General features: G+C 29.2%; 4 protein-coding genes across 8 annotated transcripts; 2 read left to right on the plus strand and 2 right to left on the minus strand.

Moving 5' to 3' along the window:
- The first annotated feature begins 13 nt into the window (after nucleotides 1-13).
- Nucleotides 14-11,782, plus strand: LOC105251987. Of its 5 annotated transcripts, none has more exons than XR_889256.2 (10): nucleotides 14-98; nucleotides 1,278-1,412; nucleotides 1,472-1,630; nucleotides 2,033-2,249; nucleotides 9,722-9,798; nucleotides 9,887-10,087; nucleotides 10,546-10,754; nucleotides 11,024-11,252; nucleotides 11,347-11,446; nucleotides 11,621-11,727. XR_889256.2 is itself a non-coding variant. In XM_025412199.1 (10 exons), the coding sequence occupies exons 4-10, from the start codon at nucleotides 2,227-2,229 to the stop codon at nucleotides 11,710-11,712; spliced, it is 843 nt and encodes a 280-aa protein (XP_025267984.1). In that variant the 5' UTR covers nucleotides 14-98; nucleotides 1,278-1,412; nucleotides 1,472-1,630; nucleotides 2,033-2,226; the 3' UTR covers nucleotides 11,713-11,782. The 5 variants fall into 5 exon arrangements, 3 of the variants coding, with proteins under 3 accessions (XP_025267984.1, XP_011257445.1, XP_025267985.1); XR_003123314.1 differs by having other exon boundaries at nucleotides 11,024-11,287; nucleotides 11,621-11,638; XM_025412199.1 differs by having other exon boundaries at nucleotides 11,024-11,164; nucleotides 11,621-11,782.
- LOC105251980 lies at nucleotides 7,202-9,506 on the minus strand. Its single transcript, XM_011259131.3, has 2 exons — nucleotides 9,355-9,506; nucleotides 7,202-9,099 (listed from the first exon to the last, which is right to left on the minus strand). The coding sequence occupies exons 1-2, from the start codon at nucleotides 9,504-9,506 to the stop codon at nucleotides 7,305-7,307; spliced, it is 1,947 nt and encodes a 648-aa protein (XP_011257433.1). The 3' UTR covers nucleotides 7,202-7,304.
- A 920-nt stretch (nucleotides 11,783-12,702) lies between the features above and the next one.
- On the minus strand, nucleotides 12,703-14,935 carry LOC105251947 (cytoplasmic phosphatidylinositol transfer protein 1). The gene is made up of 8 exons (XM_011259086.3): nucleotides 14,725-14,935; nucleotides 14,398-14,546; nucleotides 14,177-14,265; nucleotides 13,960-13,967; nucleotides 13,818-13,889; nucleotides 13,599-13,697; nucleotides 13,359-13,514; nucleotides 12,703-13,147 (listed from the first exon to the last, which is right to left on the minus strand). Exons 1-8 carry the CDS (start codon nucleotides 14,773-14,775, stop codon nucleotides 12,902-12,904), a joined length of 870 nt encoding a protein of 289 aa, XP_011257388.1. The 5' UTR covers nucleotides 14,776-14,935; the 3' UTR covers nucleotides 12,703-12,901.
- Nucleotides 14,936-15,129: 194 nt separating this feature from the next.
- On the plus strand, nucleotides 15,130-17,660 carry LOC105251956 (derlin-2). The gene is made up of 6 exons (XM_025412195.1): nucleotides 15,130-15,317; nucleotides 15,905-15,970; nucleotides 16,222-16,389; nucleotides 16,510-16,632; nucleotides 16,815-16,978; nucleotides 17,213-17,660. The coding sequence occupies exons 1-6, from the start codon at nucleotides 15,219-15,221 to the stop codon at nucleotides 17,313-17,315; spliced, it is 723 nt and encodes a 240-aa protein (XP_025267980.1). The 5' UTR covers nucleotides 15,130-15,218; the 3' UTR covers nucleotides 17,316-17,660.
- The last annotated feature ends 1,910 nt before the right edge of the window (nucleotides 17,661-19,570 follow it).

A 19,570-nucleotide genomic window follows, 5' to 3' on the forward strand; every position in this document is an offset into this window, starting at 1 on the left:
TTTCCGTTGCTGCCGTTTCACGTTTGATGGAAATAATGATTATTCTGATATATCCTACTACTGTATTTTTATTGAGACAGTCTGCAAATTTAATCATTGTGAGTATATAGTTGTATTTCAATTTCAATCTTCTACTACTAATTAATTTTTGTTTCTATATCTATTCCATATTTCTATATCTGTTTGTAAATATCTTTGTCTTTCTCTGCAAGAATTTTATATTATGAATATTAATAAATGTCTTATTAAGCAATATGCATAATCAAGACCAACAGGGCAAAATAGCCCCGTGGTCAGTTAATTTTGAACACCTGGTCTTGCACAGTTTCTAACAATCCTGACGGCAAGAATGACGTCCTCAGCGTTTCAGAAACTGTGCGCACTTGTTAAATGTGATCAATATCTGGTTGATCAATCAGAAAGAATTCCTCAACAAGAAAGAATTCCTTCTTCGCCAGAATTACCTCAATTTCTCGATGTGCAAACTCCGTTCGTACCATACAAAAGAAGCATTCTTGAAGAAATACCAGAAGACATTTTGCTTTCGAAAAACGAATTTTCCACATCATCGGCAGAGAAGGGTATCATCGAATCTCCGCAAAATCAATCACAGAATAATAGTTCGATGGAATCAATAACATGCAAGAATATGATTGATTGCTAATGTATACTGTATATTACGGATACATAAAAATGGATTATTTATAGAAAAGATATTTGTATAAAGAAATAATTTTATACAAAAACTTTTTATATAAAATTATATATATATATATATATATATATATATATATATATACATATATGTACATATGTATATGTATATATACATATACATATATATTTTTTTATTGCATAATAAATTTGTGTATATGCATTACATACATTCTAAGAGAATTAAATTTTGTGAAATTTATGAAAAGGTAACGAATGCTAAAAATTATTTCAATAAATACACAGTGTATTATGAGTACATAAAAATAAACGCGATGAAGTAGTCAGTTTTATTGTCATATTAATACGATAGATCGAAGTTGCAATTGATTAAATCGGTTGACAAAATTTTGCTTCTCTTGCAAAGCATTAAGAAAATTATTTTTTATATCAAAATGTAGTATCTTGTATGTTACATTATAATCGTTTTTTACTTGCACTAAATTGAAAGAAATTGTTTCTGTTTCATAAATTTATTGAAGAAGAAATGGATGTGAGTTAATGTTTTCAGTTGAATTTATTATAATAATTATGATCTATTATAAATATTTTTAATAATACAGCTGGAAATTATGTTAATGGATTTGAGCGATAAAATTCCCTATTTAAAATATATTCTTCGTTCGGAATACATTCCGTATTTAATCACAGTTGCGATAATGTTGATGGGATGGCTGCTTGTATCTTGGATATTTCACGTACGTATTTAAAATGCATTTGATTAATTTATAATTAATCATAATTAATTTTTTTATAGTTGATTTGGAAGTTGCTCACTCCTTTAACAATAAGCGCCATTGTCATAGCGTTGATATATCCAGCAACAAGTAAATGGTGTTTCCAACAATTCGGAGCAAATTTAGAAGAAATAATAAATGATTTTGTTCATAGATTTCAGACACCTCAATAATATGACGTCAGTATATATGTAAAAGAGTTAATAATTTAAACTGTTGTTTTTAAACTGTAAAAATATTATGCTACATAATAATATTTTCATAATAATTTTTTATATTGTTACATTCATATTTATATTATGAGTCATGTAATTTATACTGCATTTAATTTACACTGCAAATCTTCTCAATAAATGAAAAGAATATATTTTTTAACTATAGAAAAAATTTTTGTACTCTATAAGACATAATATTTTTAGAATATAGGGTATATTCTATATTTCATATGTGTATGTAAAATATATAAAAATATTATATATATATATTAATACGATAAAAAAATCGTGAAAAATAAATTTTTAAACCATATTAAAATTATATGTATATGCTGATTTTTCAATGTTACATTTAATATTTTGCAGGATTTAGATTCTTCAATTAACAACATGAATTTGTTCATGAAAATTAATTGAAGCGTATCGAAAAATTTCAACCTCAAATCTGACAACTTTAAAATTTGTAAACGTACGATCAGAAAACAAATCACGTGTGTAAATATGTCTCGTGTTGGAAAATTCTATATCGACCGAAAGATACATAGAGGAACATTATAAAAATGGGAATGCAGAGCTCGAGACGGTGAGTGTTTGAACTTATAAATTACAATTGAAAAAAAAGTTTAATATTTTATTATATTTATTAAAAGGAAAAAATTTTCCATTTCTTAACATTTACAATATATGTAAAAATTTATAAAAAATTTAAAAAATTAGATAAAAATTAATAACGTTATATATAAATAATAAAATATATAATTATTAAATACATATTTACGTTAAGTCAATTCACAAATTATTTAGGCATGTCTTGAAAGATTCGAAAGCTCGTTCTATTCTTCTTTATTCTTCTTTTTGTTTTAAAATCTGATCAGTTTTTGGATCGATTTGTTTAATGTTTTCTTTCTCCACTGATAATTCTTCCGTGGTTTCTTTCTGTTTGTCATTCGTAAATTGAGTGGAGATAGCCCCTCGCTTTTGATTATTGAAAGAGACATCCTCCACATTTGAAAGGGTTTTTTGTATACTTTTGTTATCTGTCGAAACCTCCTGTGAGTTTTCGTTTTCTAAATTCCTATAAAATGGTCCTCCTGTATTTACAGTTATCAGCGGTACGGTACTGTAGGGATAAGAGTATTCGTTGGAATAAGAATTTGTCGCAGGGTAAGAGCTATAGGTTCCGGAAGATGAATATGTATAATAAGGATAACTATTATATGTCGACGGAAGATATGAGTTAGATTCATATGTAGGAGTATTGAAGGAACTATATGCAGGATATTGTACCGAGAGATGCAAAGGGAGCTTTTTTTTATGATGATGTCTTTCTTCCTGAAAAAAGATAATGTGATATTTATTATCTATGTAAAAATTATATTTTCTAATATATTTGGTATATATAATTATTTTTTTCTTTTCTTAATTCTTTTCAAGATCAGGACTTGCATTTTTTTATAGTTTGAATGCATCTGTATTTAGAATCGATTTTTAATTTTCAGTATTCAATTTCTAGCCTTAGTTAAGCACTTGACTAGTGTTCCGCTTCATACGCATCAAAAGATTCCACGTAACGCAATAACTGATATATTACGCTATATTATATATATGATAGAAGTGGATGTGTATTTCGGGAGTCGGAGGAGAACAATCGAAAAGGTTTTATATATAATTCTTTTTATTTTCTAAACAAATATAATACATAAGAAAATTTCAAGGAAGTCAAAAATACACGTTCGATACAAACGTTATAGACGTTGAATCAAAATTTGTAGTACAATCTTTAAGTCGCTTGGTCCAATTTCCTTAACGAGGTCACCGAGAATATAAAGGATTAAACCTGTGTGCGTAAAACCAAATATTATATTTTCAGGTTTTTCAATCAAACTGTCGAATCTTTAAAGAAGAGAGAATCTCTCTTTATTATATAAATTTTTCATGGAAAAAATAGAATAGCGTAGATAGGAATCTTTTGATGTCGTTTTCTTCAAGGTTTTTTGCTTTTTAAAAATCGCACAATCGAAATCACAAGATATTGCTCGTTTAATATAAACAAGCTGTTGCATATCAGTGTCAGATTATGTGTTTAATTCTAATCGGTGTGATACTCACCGCTTCTCTGATCTGTGTGGCAAAAACGGGCGATGTGTCTTCACTTCCCATGATGCTAGGATTGTATTGTACGGCCAAGGGACTCATCGGAGACCTAAGGGACATACGTCCGCTGCTAGGATATAACGTTACATGATGCTTGGGTGGCTTAGCTTGCTTAGACTGGTGTTCGGATCGACAACTGCACTCATATGATTCTTGCGATACTGGTACATACTGCATGATAATGAAACACATATTAGAACAAGAAATAACATTTTATATATTGATATTTTATATGAGATATAGTAGTTATTAAAAAAAAGTTTGCAGATTCAGAAAATTAAAACTACAAGAACTTTTGAAAAAGAAAATTCAAAAATTTGCCAAATTGACAAATCTTATACATATGACATTGTACCTCGACGAGCTTTGCCGGCTGTTCCTCACGGTAAATAAGTTCCACAGGAGAAGGTGGTGCAAATATCACGTCGGATTTACAGGGATGGTCTGCGACAGGTACACTTATTTCGTGTTGTGGAACCGGCAGCAACTAAATCGTGCGCGAAAAATATTTATTAATATATTAATAATTTTTTAATTACTTCTTTGTTAATTTCAAACGGACTTTATATAATCGAATAGTATAATAACTAATCTAATTCAATTAAAAAGATAATTATTAATAGCAAAGAAGATAAGTAATCAATTTTTAAATAATTTTAAAATTTTTTCCAATTTTTTATCTATAATTAAATTTTTAAATATTGATAGTTTTCAAAAGAAATTAAATTTATATCATGTATTGACTTATAACTTTTGTAACATATCCTGTGTGTACTCTATATATATATTTATATCTGAACTTATTCTCTTCCTACCTGTGGTGGCTTTTCTTGCTCCAATTTTATCGGTTTGATCAATGGTTTGATCTCGTGGATCGCGGGCGGTTGTGGTGCCGGTTGGGGTCGAATAACGGGATGGTTCACAAACGATTGAGGTGCCAGTTGGGATGATTGAATGGCGTGTTGGATCACAAGCGATTGTGGTGCCGGTTGGGGTGGTTGAAAAGCGTGGACTGTATGAATTTGTTGTGGTGGCTGGGGTTCTAATTTTTCGCAGGGTGCGGCGGGAGCCGGTATGATGTTAATGATCGGCGTTGGAGCCGGAGCTGGTACTACAGGTTGTTGCAGATGAACTTGAGGGACTGGCTCTGGCACGGAGAAGTGTTGCTGTGGAGTTTGAACATGGAGGTGTTGTTGAGATATCGGCTGAAGAACTGACTGAGGAGCTGTAAAGCTGGTGCTGAAGGAGCTGGTGCTCTGTTGAATCGGAACATGTACGCCGGTCGGATGAATTACTTGAGGAACTTCATGCACAGGGACGCTCGAAGAGGGTAGTAGCGGTTGTTGGACCACGATATTCGAAACTGGATACTGTATTAGCGGTGTGGGAGCGGATGCGATTTGCGGTTTGTACTCGGGAGATTTGATATTTATAACCGGCGTTTCTTTTAGCTCCTGCTTACAAGGAACTATTTCTTCCTTTCCCGAATGGACCTGCACGCAGAAAGTTGTCGACTTCTTTGCTCTATCTTTATCCGCACCAGTGTTTTCTAACTTGAGATCTTCTTTGGCAAGCTTGGCTTCTGTTTCGTTGTTTGACTTCTCGATTATCTTGTGTGAAGGTGCAGCCTGACAGGCGACTAGCGCCAGCAGGAATAACGCGTAGCAACTCTTTGAATGCATGTTGGCAAGTCGAAATCAGAGTTGAAACCGAACTGATGAAGCACGACGAGTGCGTCGGTTTTTTAAGGGAATCCGCGACTAGCTACGAAATCGGAGTTGACGACGAAATCACCCACGTTGCGAAATTATGCGAACGATTCGATGCATCGGCAAATTTCAACACATGATTAATCAATATATGCTCCTTGATTATTGCGTTACCGCGGAATTGCGCGTGGTTATTTATTTGTCTCTTTATTAAATTTAATTGTAGATACCTGGGTAATCAAAAATTTGAAAAAATATTAATTTAAAAATTATTTAAATTAAAATTACTTATTATCTCTGTGACTATTAATAATTATTTTTCTAGTTGAATTAAACTATGCTATTCTATAAATTATATTTTATTATATTATTCAATTATAGTCCGTTTAAAATTACAGAAAGTAATTAATTATTGATATAATAAGAAATATTCTTTTTGCGATTTCTAGCATTTATATAAGAGAACATTTAAGATAGAATTTATGAAATTAAAACATAAAAATATTGAAGGGAAGTAATAAAATTGTGTGTACCTAATTTACATGATCAATAACATTTTTATACATTTATTAATTATACATACATCTCCTGCATTTTTCTTTGCAAAGCAAAGTTGTTTATAAATACGGGTAAATACGTATATTACAATACCTCGACAATTTGCTGCGTATTATTATTAACTTGCTTCATCGATTTAATTGCATTTCCATTCATGTCGCAACGAAATTACATATATCGTTCTGATTTCTTTGTACGCACTTCTTTTCGCTTATATATCAAATTCCATAGGTTTGACGAATCTAACAGACAATAAGAAGCATATTCGCTTTTTGCATGTAGAAAAATTTATGTGGATCAGCAGATAACTCATTCATTCATGCGAATGTTCAAAAGCATATATATTTTATTTTTTATTATATTTTTATTAATTACAATAAAAGCAAAACAAATTCATGTCACAAAAGTAAATAATAAATAATATCTGAATAATATCTTTGTTTACAAAGAATTTTTTTGCCATAGGATTTACATGTAATACATTATTTTTAACTTTTTTTGACATTTTCTGCATCTCCAAGGAATCGACAGGATATTTCGCATCATTTAAAATATTTAAATATTGAGGAAAAATTAAGTATTAACATGTAAGCATTATAAATATTAATTACGAGTGTGGGATTAATTTGAGCATCACTAGTTTGTGTTTTACTTTCAAAAATTATATTTTGATATTTTTTTCTTATTCTGAAAGATTTATCATTCTTCTCTTTAGAATATATTTTCAATCGATCCATCTATTGTAAATTTTTGTGCGTAATTATTATATAGAGGATACAAGTTGCAATATTCGTTCAAAGCTAATTTTGAACAAAAGCTTTTTATAAAATAATAGAATAAAATATTTAAATAATTGCCTGAGAAAAAGAAATCATCTATTGCAAATTATTTTTTATTGCGTATTAATTTTTTTATATTTATATTAATTTTTACACATATATTCTATATTTTTGAAGAATGATAATAATTTACGAGATAATGCAATAAGATCACACAAATCTTTGGTTCTTTATTTATTTTGATGAATGATAATGAAGTTTGAAACAATCTGTTTCATTACAAATAATATACATATGAAATATACATATAAAATTTTTTTTCAAGCATAACATATACAACAAGTCCTCGATTAAGTATCAATTATATTAATGACAATTTTAAATAAATCGATAACTCGTAAAGTGTGGCACACTACATATAATGCTAATTTTATATTATTATTGCTCGGATGTAGAAAATTCTGCAAGAGATTCTATTGATGTCGATTCGGTTGGTTCTAATGGAAGATCTTCAATATCATCTAACAGATCAGGATCAAGTCTCGTCGAAACTTGAGTGTTATCTTTATTTTCTTTATTTATAATACGGCTGCCATATTTATTCATATCAAAAATGTGCTTAGATAGAAGCAAATCTTGAATAGGCGCATTATTCTGAATATCTTCGTTTACAAAGAAGTTCTCATCGCTTTCTTCCATAGAATTCACATGTAATATATTATTTTTAACTTCTGGTATTTTCTGCATTTCTAAGGAATCGACAGGATATTTCGCATTATTTAAATATTGAGGAAGAATGTAAGCATTATAGGTACTAAGCATGAGTGCAGGATTAATTTGATCATCATCAGTTTGTGTTTCAAGAATTATATTTTCGTTTCCTTTATTATGAAAGAACTTATCATTATTCTCTTCAGAATATATTTTTAATTGATCCGTCTGTTGTAAATTTTTGTGCGTATAATCTAAGTTATCGAAAAGTTCTTTATCTTGTGTTGTCTCCCAATTCATATTTTGTGAAAAAGCATAAGGATTATATCTTCTTTGTTCACTTTCTTTAAGGGCATTTTGTATAATCTCATCTTCAAAATATTCCTCATTCATATTTTCTTGCTCCGCGAATTCCTTATCTTTGTCTTTCTCATTTACAAAGTGTTTAATATTCTTTTCCATCGCGGGGAACATTTGTAGCCAATTATTTTCAGCTTCTTGCAATCGATTAATTTTTGCAGATTCCTGCGAATCTTTGTATGCGATGTAATCCCAATTATCGAAGGATTCCTCATTATCCGTCAATTTCCAGGTATCTAAATTTTGAGGGAACACATAAGACTTATTGATTTGCTTCCTATTATCCTCGGTAGTAATTTCTTGTTCTTTCGCAGGATACATTTCTAAGAAATTATTCTCAGCTTGTTTTAACTGTTCTAGATTTGAAGACTGTGATAAATATTCTATTTTGTTGTCCCAATTATCGGAGAACTCATCGTTTTTCATCGGCTTCCAAATATCTTTAAGAGGATGAACGTAAGAATCACGTTTAAGTTCCGGCAGAACGAAATCTACGGAATTATATCTTTTTCGAGGATATGTTAGATTATACTGCTGATTAACAGGACTCAGAGATTTTCTAATTGCATTTCTTTTTCCATCGAAGATACGAAAAGCTGGATCCGGGCGGAATCGAAAAGTATTTTCAGTCTTTGGGCTGAATTTCTGTGGCCAGATGACGTTTGAAGAAGAAGCGTTGTTTGAATTTAAAGACTCTGTGTCTCTATCGGCACGATAAATGAACATTTTATTTGTAGGCTCTTTTTTGTCTTTTATATTATTCTCGAAGCTTCTATCTTCTAATGAAGAGCTAGAATATTTATTACGAGGATTTCTGAAAATGTTTTCCGGTTTGAAAATTTGCCTTAATGGAAGAACGCGAGCAAGAGGATATCTAGTCGCCGATTTGTTCTGAGAAAAGATTTCCCGTCTGTCTATAAATTTTGGATACTTATTAAGAGAGTTTTTGAATAATAAATTTTCACTCGCAGGTTCTTGTGGAGAGAAACTCTTGTAGTTTCCGAGAGACGCTGAATTTTGATTTGATAAAATATTATTGTCGTATGTTATATCCTGGGAAATTCCTCCTTTTATCAAACTGGAGTGAAAAGAATTTTGAAGCGAATTAACAGGAGAATTTTGTAAGACTCGTGGCTGCAGATTTGATTCTTGTTCTGGATACCTGGAACATTTGCAAATTTTTTAATTTTCTTTAAACTTAAAAAATAAGTTCTTAAACCATTTTTTTAAATTTTCTAGTCTTTTAATATCTGATATTAAATGAAATTTTAAGAGTTTTAAGAGTTATGTTTTATATGAATCTTTCGATTCTGATATAATTGAATTTTTAAATTAATATATATTATAAATTTAAATTCTGAAATTCTTTAAAAGGATGCCTATTTATATAAAACTCTTATATTTAAATTATTCTTACCATGGTAACTGAACAGTCAAAGCTTCTGGACAATCTTGACTACATGAGGGACAGGACGCACCTCTAGGAATTCTTCGCGACAATCCACAAACTAGGATCGCGCTCACAGATAAATAAAATAACAAATAGCGATGAAAAATTTGTCTCGACATACTTAAAAGATTCGAACAAGGGGATTGTTACTGTAGCTCTTTATAAACTCGTATATGAAGGATGAAACAAGGACACATGATGCTGAGAACAAAAATGTTTTTTGATTTGCATCAAATCATTTACCAACTTTTTACATACATCCGTTAACATTAAAAAAATTGCTTATTTGTTTAATGTTTCTCATTATTCACTTCCGTATTCTTTTAATTTTCAGACAAGACGCAGGTGATGACATAATATCGCAAAAGTCTTTAGATGCAGTGAGAGAACTTATACATTTTTTGAAGAAAAGTAAGACTTTACTTTATGCGTTGTACAAAAAATTTATTATATATATATATTTTGTATAACTTAATATTTTTTTAATTGTTCATTAAAGATGCTAGAGTGGAAGGGCTATTTCGTCGGGCAGGACGTCGTGAACTTCGACGATATATCCTTAATTCTTTAAAGAAGGGCTATAAACCGTACTTTGAAGAGTCAAACAATGCGGCTTTGGAATGCGCAGCGGCTTTACAGATTTTTCTCAGCCATCTAAAAAAACCGATTATGCCGCAGCATGTACAAGAATTGATCCTCGGTAAGTAAATAATGATAAATAAAAAATAAAAATTAAGAATGCATTTAAATTATGCAAGAGAGAGAAAGAGAGAGAATAGTGGTGAAATTATTTCTTATATCGCAATTTATTTGTTATTAAAATCACAATGTGAAAAACGCAATATTCTTCGACAAACATTTATAAATATATCGTCAGCAAAATTCAAGTTTTGCCAATTATGATATCATGATAACTTTATTAAATACTTAATTAAAATTTTAATCAAGATTAAATATCTAAAAAATATCTTTAATGTTAAAACAAGAATTTGTAGATAATCTTTTTTGTCCACTTAATTTTTATAGATTCTTTATATAGACTTTTTATAGATTCTTATTAACATATTAATTTTCAATGTTAAATATTTTAATAATTTTTTTGTGATACATGTTTTATAAATGTAATACACAAGTTTTAAATAAATATTTTATGAACAGCTGATAATCCAGGTGTGGAAGCACAAGTTATCGCGCAGGATGCTTTAGGGCTCATTAGACAGGATGTCGGTGGTCGTCATGGCGAGCTTTTGATTGATATTTTGGATCTTTTGAGATATTTGACTTTATCAGGACCGCCGTCTGAATGTTCTGAATTGCGTGGATCTCCCTTGCCCATCGCTCTTTTGCCAGTGTTTTTTAATTTATCGGTGATCATATTTATTTGCTTAATATCAAACAAAAAGAGAGACGTTATTTCATTAAATTAAATTTAATTAAGAATTAAAAGGAAAAAAAAATATATATACATATATATATATATATATATATATATATATATATATATATACTTTCACATATATTAATTTTTAATTATATATTAATTTGCTCTTCTTCAACTTTATATGATAAAAATATATTTAAATACAACTCATTCTTAAATATTTTGCTTATATTTCATTCCAATTTTATTTTATAGCCTAGTGATTTGATAAGATGGAAGGAAGTAGCAGCTAGATTCAGCGAATTAATTACGGAAGCCGCCACGCAACTCCATCGGAATGAGCAACGTGGCATTCATTCGGAAACTATGTTAAATTCCGCGACAAGTTATGCCAATGTAAGAAATTTCTATTGGAGAAGAGCAGTTAAAAGCCGATTAAAATTTTTTCGTTTTGTATCAACTTTACTACAAATTGCACTACATGGTTATTTTAGTTTTAAATTTTGATGAACTAACAAGGTAACAAGATTGTAAGGAGAAAAAGAACACATCCAATGTCATTTATCATGTATTTTTAGATAGCTTCGACTTCGTTAGAAGAACCTGAGGAATTAATGAGATTGCAAGAACTTTCTTTGTTATATCCTCTTGTTCGACTTACAGATCATTGTAATGCTTGTAAGATATTAATTTTTATGAACAATTTTGTAAAATAATAATTTTGATATTTTAATCTTATTAATATAATAAGTTTGTAGAATACTTCATTATTTTAATCTATTTTTTTATTAACTTAATAGTATGTTAGCGATTTAGTAGCAGCTGATGATTCAATCGAAATTTTGCTGATAGGTCATGTTGGCGAAATGGCACGTGTTCTCATTACACCGTTACAACATCCGGTCGTCAGCAGATTACATACGATATTTGTTAATCCTAATTAAGCAGTAATGGAACAAATATGCAAATTATTTTTGAGTATAAATTATTGTGTCTATATTGTTGCAATTTTATTTGTATTAATACTGAATGATTCAATTGTATTTCAATTAAAACATTATGTACTTATTGATAAATATATGCTGACCAATGAAGAATAAAAATAATTATTGATCTAAAAATAATGTAAATATATAACTATATGCATAATATAGTGGAGATATATGGAGAAATAGATATATGAAGAAATAGACATATTTGAACAAATTTGAATTATTTGCAAATACATATATTTTTAAGTGCTTCTACACATAAATTGCAGATAAAAATTTAATTTATTCTCAATAAATTACGCTATATAACTTAAAAAATATAATTTAAATGATAAAATTAATTTATTACTAATTCACGAGTAAAACACAAATGAGACAAAAGTAATTTATATGTATAAGTTGTGTGGAAAGTCTAAATATGTGGAACCTCGAAATCTAAATTATAATATCTTAATTATATCTAAAAAACAAGTATTTCAAAATTTGACTGTACGCTATTTTTGAAATGATCAACTTAGATCAGTTCCTTTATTTCTGAACTTGAATCGTGCAATTTAACTAGTATGCGACATTTCGGATTGCACTTGACATTGAAACAGAAATAAAAATCGTTTTACGACAAGCCTACATACACAGAATTGTTCATATGTATATGAGACATCCCTAGAAATGCTGTAATCAATTACAAAGATATATTCTTTTAATATATTTTTATTGACTACTTTTTATATATGTAACTATATAAAGAGATGAATTATATCTTTATATATATTTATTAAAATCACTATTAATAAATTAATTATCTTCTAATCTCCTATATGAAAAATCTCTTTTTTATAAAAAAAAAATATTGATATTCTATTTGTGGAAAAACCACAGATCAATGTGATAAAAACATAAACTTTATTAAAGAAATATATATATTTTTAAAAAATGCTTTAAAGTTGCAAGTAATCAAACTGTTGATTAAATTATCAATATAGAATTCATTGAAAGAATATATCATTGTTATCGATTTGCACATTCTCCAGAATAGTCGATATACTTGAATGTGAAAAATAGAGAAAATCACTTGAATATTAACTAAATCGACAAAGAATTGCTTTAGCACCCGAGATCAACTGTCGCGCTAATCTTGTGGCTACGACCAAGAAAACCACGATCGATTCGATTGCGTGGGCGACTTTGCCGTCGGTGTGGTTGGCGCGGACGAAGTTGGTGTACCGGGCTGCTTCTCGTTGAGCTGATTCCTTAATCTGACTTTTTCATTCGTCTCGGCCTGCATTTTCTGCTCATACTGCCGCACATCCTCCAAGTTCATGTCGTACCACTCGTCGATCCAGGCAAAAGCTTGTCTGTGACCCAGCAGCAGGATGTCCCTTATACACTAAAATTATGAAAAATGAATGAATAGTAAATATCAAATTTTTAAAAATGTTTCAGCCTAATTTTGTGTGCAAGTTGAATCAAACATACAATGATATGTAGCATTTAAATATCTTCTCGATAATCACTATCTTCATATTAGATATTATTAAGAAAATAACATTATTAAAATGTGAGGCAAGCATATTTGCTTGCTAACTGGATAAACTTACTCTATGTATGAAATCCTCAACTCGTGTCTGCATGCCCCAGACTTCAAATGACGCGTGAACTAATTTATACGAACACATTATGGGTTGTGTCGTATCTCTCCACCCTTCAACCAAAGGACCGCGTCCTGTTCGTTTTGATTGGAAAAACTTCGGATCCTGTTACAAGTATTAAAATAATATTTTATTTAGAATAAATTGTAAAAAATTAAATGTGTGTCATTTTATATTGTGTAAGCTTACTTCTTCTTCTTTGTAATGTTTTGCAGAAATCTCATCATATGCAATGTCCACAAAATCAACCTCGCGATGGATCAATTCAATAGGTGACAAACCTAAGCACTACAATTTAAAAATAATAATAAAATTATTATTATTACTAATAACATTATATAATAATTATAAAATATTAATTAGTACAACAAAATATTTAATATAAGAAAAATACAATATGTTACTTACATTCTCTGTGGAACCATTGTTGTCTTCATACCGAGTGTTTATTGCTATATGAAACTTTGGTATAAAAGAACACTGAAAAAGAAAAATTTAAAAATGAAATTTAGGAAATTTTATAAGAATTCTTATACTGAATATTACTCACAGTATATTCTGCGGTCATCAAGAAAATATGCAAGAAAAAGAACAATGTTAATAAGAAAATCCAATTTTTTTTATTGAGAAAAGTATAAAATTTGAATGTATTTGAATATATTATCTTCATCAAGGAAATTTTATATAAAATTAGTAATATTTATTAGAAAAGCATCTAATATAAAACTTTATAAAAGATAGTGTACTATATAAATGAAATAGCATACCTGTGATAGTGAAAGGATAATAATTCCATGCTTTTTCCGTTACGTAAAATATTCGTGGTAGGATAGACTGTATCCAATAAGGGAGTTTACTACAAAAAACAATAAAACATTATAGTAATTATCTTAAAAAACAAAGATGAAACCATGATGTATAAGTCTATGCTGCCTATATATACATATATAGATGTATATTTTACAATATATTATAAAAAAAAATTTACCTGGAGAGATGAATCCTTTTTTCAGTGTATTGACCTTTCCCATGAACAGGATCTTCACAGGCAGTATTTTCTACTACTTCTACTCCCTCATCATTATCAGATTGTTCATGGCTATGTCTGGCTATCATATATAATTGACCAATACGATACTGAAATAAAATTGATTAATATAAACAGAAGTTTTTAAAAATATTATGTTGCAAGAAAAGAATTAATATAGATAAATATCTGAAAATATATAATAGTAATAATATTTTTTCAGATAAGTAGATAACTTTATTACTCGGAGGCATAATTAAATAATTAAATAACGCATGAAAAGACTACCTCTTCTGTAGTGAGCGGCATACAAATGCGATATTCCTTGGTGAGAACCATTCTTGATTATTTATTAACGGTTAATCACAGCGATATTAACCGACTTTATATCGCTCTCGTGGAGCGATCGCGCAAAGAATCAACTTTACAAATTTTCAGCGTCTAATTCAGTCTGGTCAGCGTCCGATCGTAAACAATCCAAGGGTGACGGATGAAGTTCGCTGCTTCGCGAACAGATGATCAATGAACAGATCGGCAACTTGCGAGAGAAAAAATCACTTCTCGGCAATTGGCGACAACGTGTCAAAGATTTGGCAAATCGGCGACAATTTCACGTGTTACGTGTACAAAAATCGTGCGGACAACAAATTCGTGATACGATGTGCAGATAACACCGCCACGCTGGTGCAACATGCGATGGTGAAGCGGAAAGAGGATAAGGAGCGGCGAGAGTGCAGCGAGGTCTCAAGGAAGGAATACGGGCGTAAGATCGCCGATAATCAATGCCAATGGCCTACGAAGCATTATGGCATGAATACATGCAGATGCCCGTGGTGACGCGGGCTTACACCACAGCCTGTGTCATCACGACCCTTGCCGTGGTATTTACGCCTTTTTTTCTCTTTTTTCTCTCTGTCTCTCTCTTTTTAATTGCGTACGTTCTACATATCTTTCGTTGTCATCGCGATTTCTTAGACGATTTCTATCTCGGGACGACTTCTATTCTGTGCATATATTTTCACAACTCAGAATTCTTTGAATTTCTAAATTTCTAAATTCTTGAGGCACTTCTTAACCCCTATTCAGACCTTTCATTTCTTCCAGTTTTAGGTGTCTGCACTTGTAAGATTTATAAATCTCTGTCTTTGAGATCATTAAATCTTACATGTGATACACCTTATATATTTAATAACAATTTATATCAGTGTAATCCCTCCTTTGCTATCTTTTTAATTATGTAAAAAAAGATAATGACTAATGAAAATTCTGTAAAAATAAATACATTTTTTACAATATTACAAATTTATTAGTTTACAAATAATTTTTGTTAAATTAATAAATTTTATAGTAAACAATTGTATGAATATTAATATTGAATATTGAATATTAAACTTAATTGTAAATAAAGCGCTTTGAAATATATTTGTGAATTAAGTATACTTGAACTTAATTACTTCAAATATTTCAGCAATTGGACTTGGTATCCCCATTTCAACTGTATTTCAATCCTATTCTTATTGTGGAACAGTACCAGGTATGAAAATACAAATATGCAAATAACTATGCAAACTTGATTTCATTATATAAGACAGTCCAAAAGTCATTACTGCTAGAAAAAATGCATAGTGATTTTTCTTGTATCTTGTATCTTGTTCTTGTTGATTGTTCTTTCTTTCTTTTAAAAATTATTGGTAGTTTAGAATTATATAATCATATATAATTATATAATTATATAATACTCATTTTAAAGTGCTTTTTAAGAAATGTCACTTTGAATTATTACAGATATGGCGGTTAATAACAACATTCTTGTTTTTTGGAAATATTGGATTCAATCTGTTGTTCAATATGATATTCACATATCGATATTGCCGTATGTTGGAAGAAGGATCTTTTCGAAGGAGAACAGCTGATTTTGTAATGATGTTCATTTTTGGCGGAATATGCATGATTGTATCCTTGAGAAAATATATTATCTGTTATAATTAGTAATATTGCTACTCAAAGATTAAGATTATATTGTTGACAATATTTTTGTCTTTTATTATTATTATATTCCTTAAATATCTACAGACTTTTGCATTCTTCGTGAATTTGCTATTTCTGGGGCATGCATTTACTATAATGTTGGTATATGTATGGTCGCGACGAAATCCTTTCGTCAGGATGAACTTCTTCGGACTTTTAAATTTTCAAGTAGGTCCTACTTTTTAAAAGTTAACTGAGATTGTATTATCATTTATTCTTTCATTATTATATTCATTATTTCATGTTATTTATGTTAGATATAAACTAATTATAATACATTATTGTATTAGATAAATGATTTGTCTAATGATTATTTATATTGATATAGATATTATTTTTATATTTCATAGGCTCCATATCTACCATGGGTACTGTTAGGTTTCTCTGTATTGCTTGGTAATACAATATGGGTCGATCTTGTTGGAATGGCAGTAGGACATACTTATTATTTTGCGGAGGATGTATTCCCACGATTAAGAGGCGGTTTCCGGATTTTGAAAACTCCACAAATACTGTAAGTATACTGCTACACAGTCATGCAAAATTAAAATTAAAATTATAAAAATTCTTGTGATTAAATAAATTAAAATTCTCTCTCTCTCTCTCTTTCTCTTTGCAAAATTAATAAAAACATTAATCTTTTAAACTTTTCTTATTGAGAAATGTCATAGAATTGATTAATAATAAGTAAAAAATAAGAAATTATTGGTGAAAAGATAATATATAATCTTTCTTTCCTTCTCCATAGTAAGACTTTGTTCGACGCACATCCTGAAGATCCGGATTACATGCCGCCGCCGGAAGACAGGCCAGGTGGCTTCAATTGGGGGCAGGAAGCCAATGTGCAGTGATCAAAACATTCAATAGTTTTCTTCCTAATGTTGTTTCTTATGTCAAATTATTCGAGAACATTGCGGAAGCGCGTGTCCCCATCGTTGTTCCTTCATCTTTAGAATTATTAATAACTTGATATTTGGATTTGTGTATGCAAAGACACACACACACACACACATATGACAAGAATATGACAAGAATAATATACAAGAGCCTATATTCTGAATTCTTTTATCAATAAAAGTGCCTTTTAAAATGGCTTATATAAGTCTTCTGATTGGCTACACAAGCCACTTTTATTAATATAAGAAAAACTCAGAATATGCGCCAAGATGTATATAGAATGTAAAGAATAATATATAAGATATATATATTAGAGAAATTTTTTTAAATTTAGAAATTGTTTGATGAAAATTGATAATCTTGTCTATAATTAAATTATGAAAATTAATAGCTTTTCAAGGAATTTAATAAGAAAAGGCATACAAATTCTTGTATACATTCTATATATGAACAAGAGCTGAAGATATGTAAGACGTTTATCGTCAGGGAGTTATTATTTTCTTAATTTTGTACATACATATTTACAGACATGTTCTGCATTGTTCTTCGACATATTCGTTTTTGCATACAAAATCCGGCCTCTATCGATTAACTCTTTGGAAGCCAGACTTTGCGCTTCTAGCGTTATTGCAAAAAATAAATTAACTTGATTTATTTAAAATATATAAATAAAATTATATTATTTTTTAATCTCAGAAGATTATTCTATAACTAATTTGAAATGTGTGAATCCAACTGTAAAAATTAGTAATTTTAATTGTTATTATGTAGATATATACAATGTGTACAGACTGTTTATATATGATTCTAATGTCGTGTACGGTAGCTTATTTCATCCTAACATATTGTAATAGTAATGAGTATTAAAATTTTTGCAGATTTATATCTGAATTCTGCAATTCAATAGAAATAGTGTTTCATATGCACGCAAGTGCAATTAAATTGGCATTCCGAGGGTTAAATCTATCTATCGCGAATATATATACTTCCGGTTTTATGCACGGAAGTTGTAATTTTTCGCGAATTAATTAGATTTACTATATCGAGAGCGTCATTTTTGTAAGAACGATATGTGCGATTGATGGTAATTTTGTGATACATTCATCGTATTCATAGTTTTGCAAGTAACAATGGAAAAAAAAGAGAGAAAGAAAAAATGCCATTGTGCAAGGGAGACTATTTTAAAGTGTATTGAAGCATTTATTTATATTTATTAATAGTGAAGTGTAATCTAGGCAACATCTACAAAGTACAAATCGTTAAATATAATCTAAAGAAATAATATATACACACTTCCCACACTTTGTTTATACATGTATATTATGTACCATGTGAATACATTGAAGACTTGCATTGATTATAGTTAATAACTATTGCTTCTTTATTTCACTGTGGGAATAATGGAAAAGTAATGTATTTTCTTTTTTTTGTTTATAATTATTGTTTAATATTAATAAATGTTATAACAAATTTTGCATATTATTTTTCTCTTGAATTCTTTAATAAAAGAGAAAGAAAAAGATAAGCAAAAGAGGCTATCTTAAGGCTTTAAAAGAGTGAATTCTTAAATTACAATACAATTTTGTGTAAGTTAAAATTCTTTTTTATTTTGAAAATAGACATTACTTTACCATGTGTGATTAATAACTAACTTTGATATAACTTTTTCTGTGATCCTTGTAAATGTTATGCGCAATGGTATTCTAAGCTAAACAAACGTGAATTTTTAATGCAAATTGTCTCTATCTAAATATTAATGTGAATTTATTTTGCAATATACTAATTTAAACAAAGAAAGAGGGAATTCAAATTATGAGAAATAGACATTTTTAACGCGATTTCTCAAGTGTGCTTTAAATTCTTTAAATATTTTAATCTCTTTTAAATTCTAGATTTAAATCATTATAAAATTTTAATTTCTTTTAGATTTGCCTATATTTATCTTTTCTTATATTTTTGGCTTCCAGAATCCTAGGATGTTTACCCTTTGCACGATTTATTTCCTTAATTCTTAATTTTATGTAATTTCATATCTATATTAAATTCTTGCTAAATATTTAATACTTATAATTAATATATACTTCTAATTTTGATATTATGATTAAAAATTTTTTAATCATTAATCCTGGGATTCCTGGCTTATTAGACATTAATATATTGTCATTCCGACAATCGATGTGATTAATGACAATTACATCTTTAATCATTT

The sequence above is a fragment of the Camponotus floridanus genome, unplaced genomic scaffold (genome assembly GCF_003227725.1).
Source record: "Camponotus floridanus strain SB8 unplaced genomic scaffold, Cflo_v7.5 scaffold49, whole genome shotgun sequence".
Taxonomy (NCBI): domain Eukaryota; kingdom Metazoa; phylum Arthropoda; class Insecta; order Hymenoptera; family Formicidae; genus Camponotus; species Camponotus floridanus.

Coding starts and splice junctions, on each gene's coding strand:
- LOC105251987 (XM_025412199.1), top strand. CDS start 2,227: ATGGGAATGCAGAGCTCGAGACG. Junction 9,799..9,886: donor TATACATTTTTTGAAGAAAA/GTAAGACTTTAC, acceptor TGTTCATTAAAG/ATGCTAGAGTGGAAGGGCTA. Junction 11,165..11,346: donor CCGCGACAAGTTATGCCAAT/GTAAGAAATTTC, acceptor ATGTATTTTTAG/ATAGCTTCGACTTCGTTAGA.
- LOC105251956 (XM_025412195.1), top strand. CDS start 15,219: ATGCCAATGGCCTACGAAGCATTATGGCATGAATACATGCAGATGCCC. Junction 15,971..16,221: donor TTATTGTGGAACAGTACCAG/GTATGAAAATAC, acceptor GAATTATTACAG/ATATGGCGGTTAATAACAAC. Junction 16,633..16,814: donor TCGGACTTTTAAATTTTCAA/GTAGGTCCTACT, acceptor TATATTTCATAG/GCTCCATATCTACCATGGGT.
- LOC105251947 (XM_011259086.3), bottom strand. CDS start 14,775: ATGGTTCTCACCAAGGAATATCGCATTTGTATGCCGCTCACTACAGAA. Junction 13,515..13,598: donor AACATTACAAAGAAGAAGAA/GTAAGCTTACAC, acceptor TACTTGTAACAG/GATCCGAAGTTTTTCCAATC. Junction 13,148..13,358: donor TTGAGGATTTCATACATAGA/GTAAGTTTATCC, acceptor TCATAATTTTAG/TGTATAAGGGACATCCTGCT.
- LOC105251980 (XM_011259131.3), bottom strand. CDS start 9,506: ATGTCGAGACAAATTTTTCATCGCTATTTGTTATTTTATTTATCTGTG. Junction 9,100..9,354: donor TTGACTGTTCAGTTACCATG/GTAAGAATAATT, acceptor CAAATGTTCCAG/GTATCCAGAACAAGAATCAA.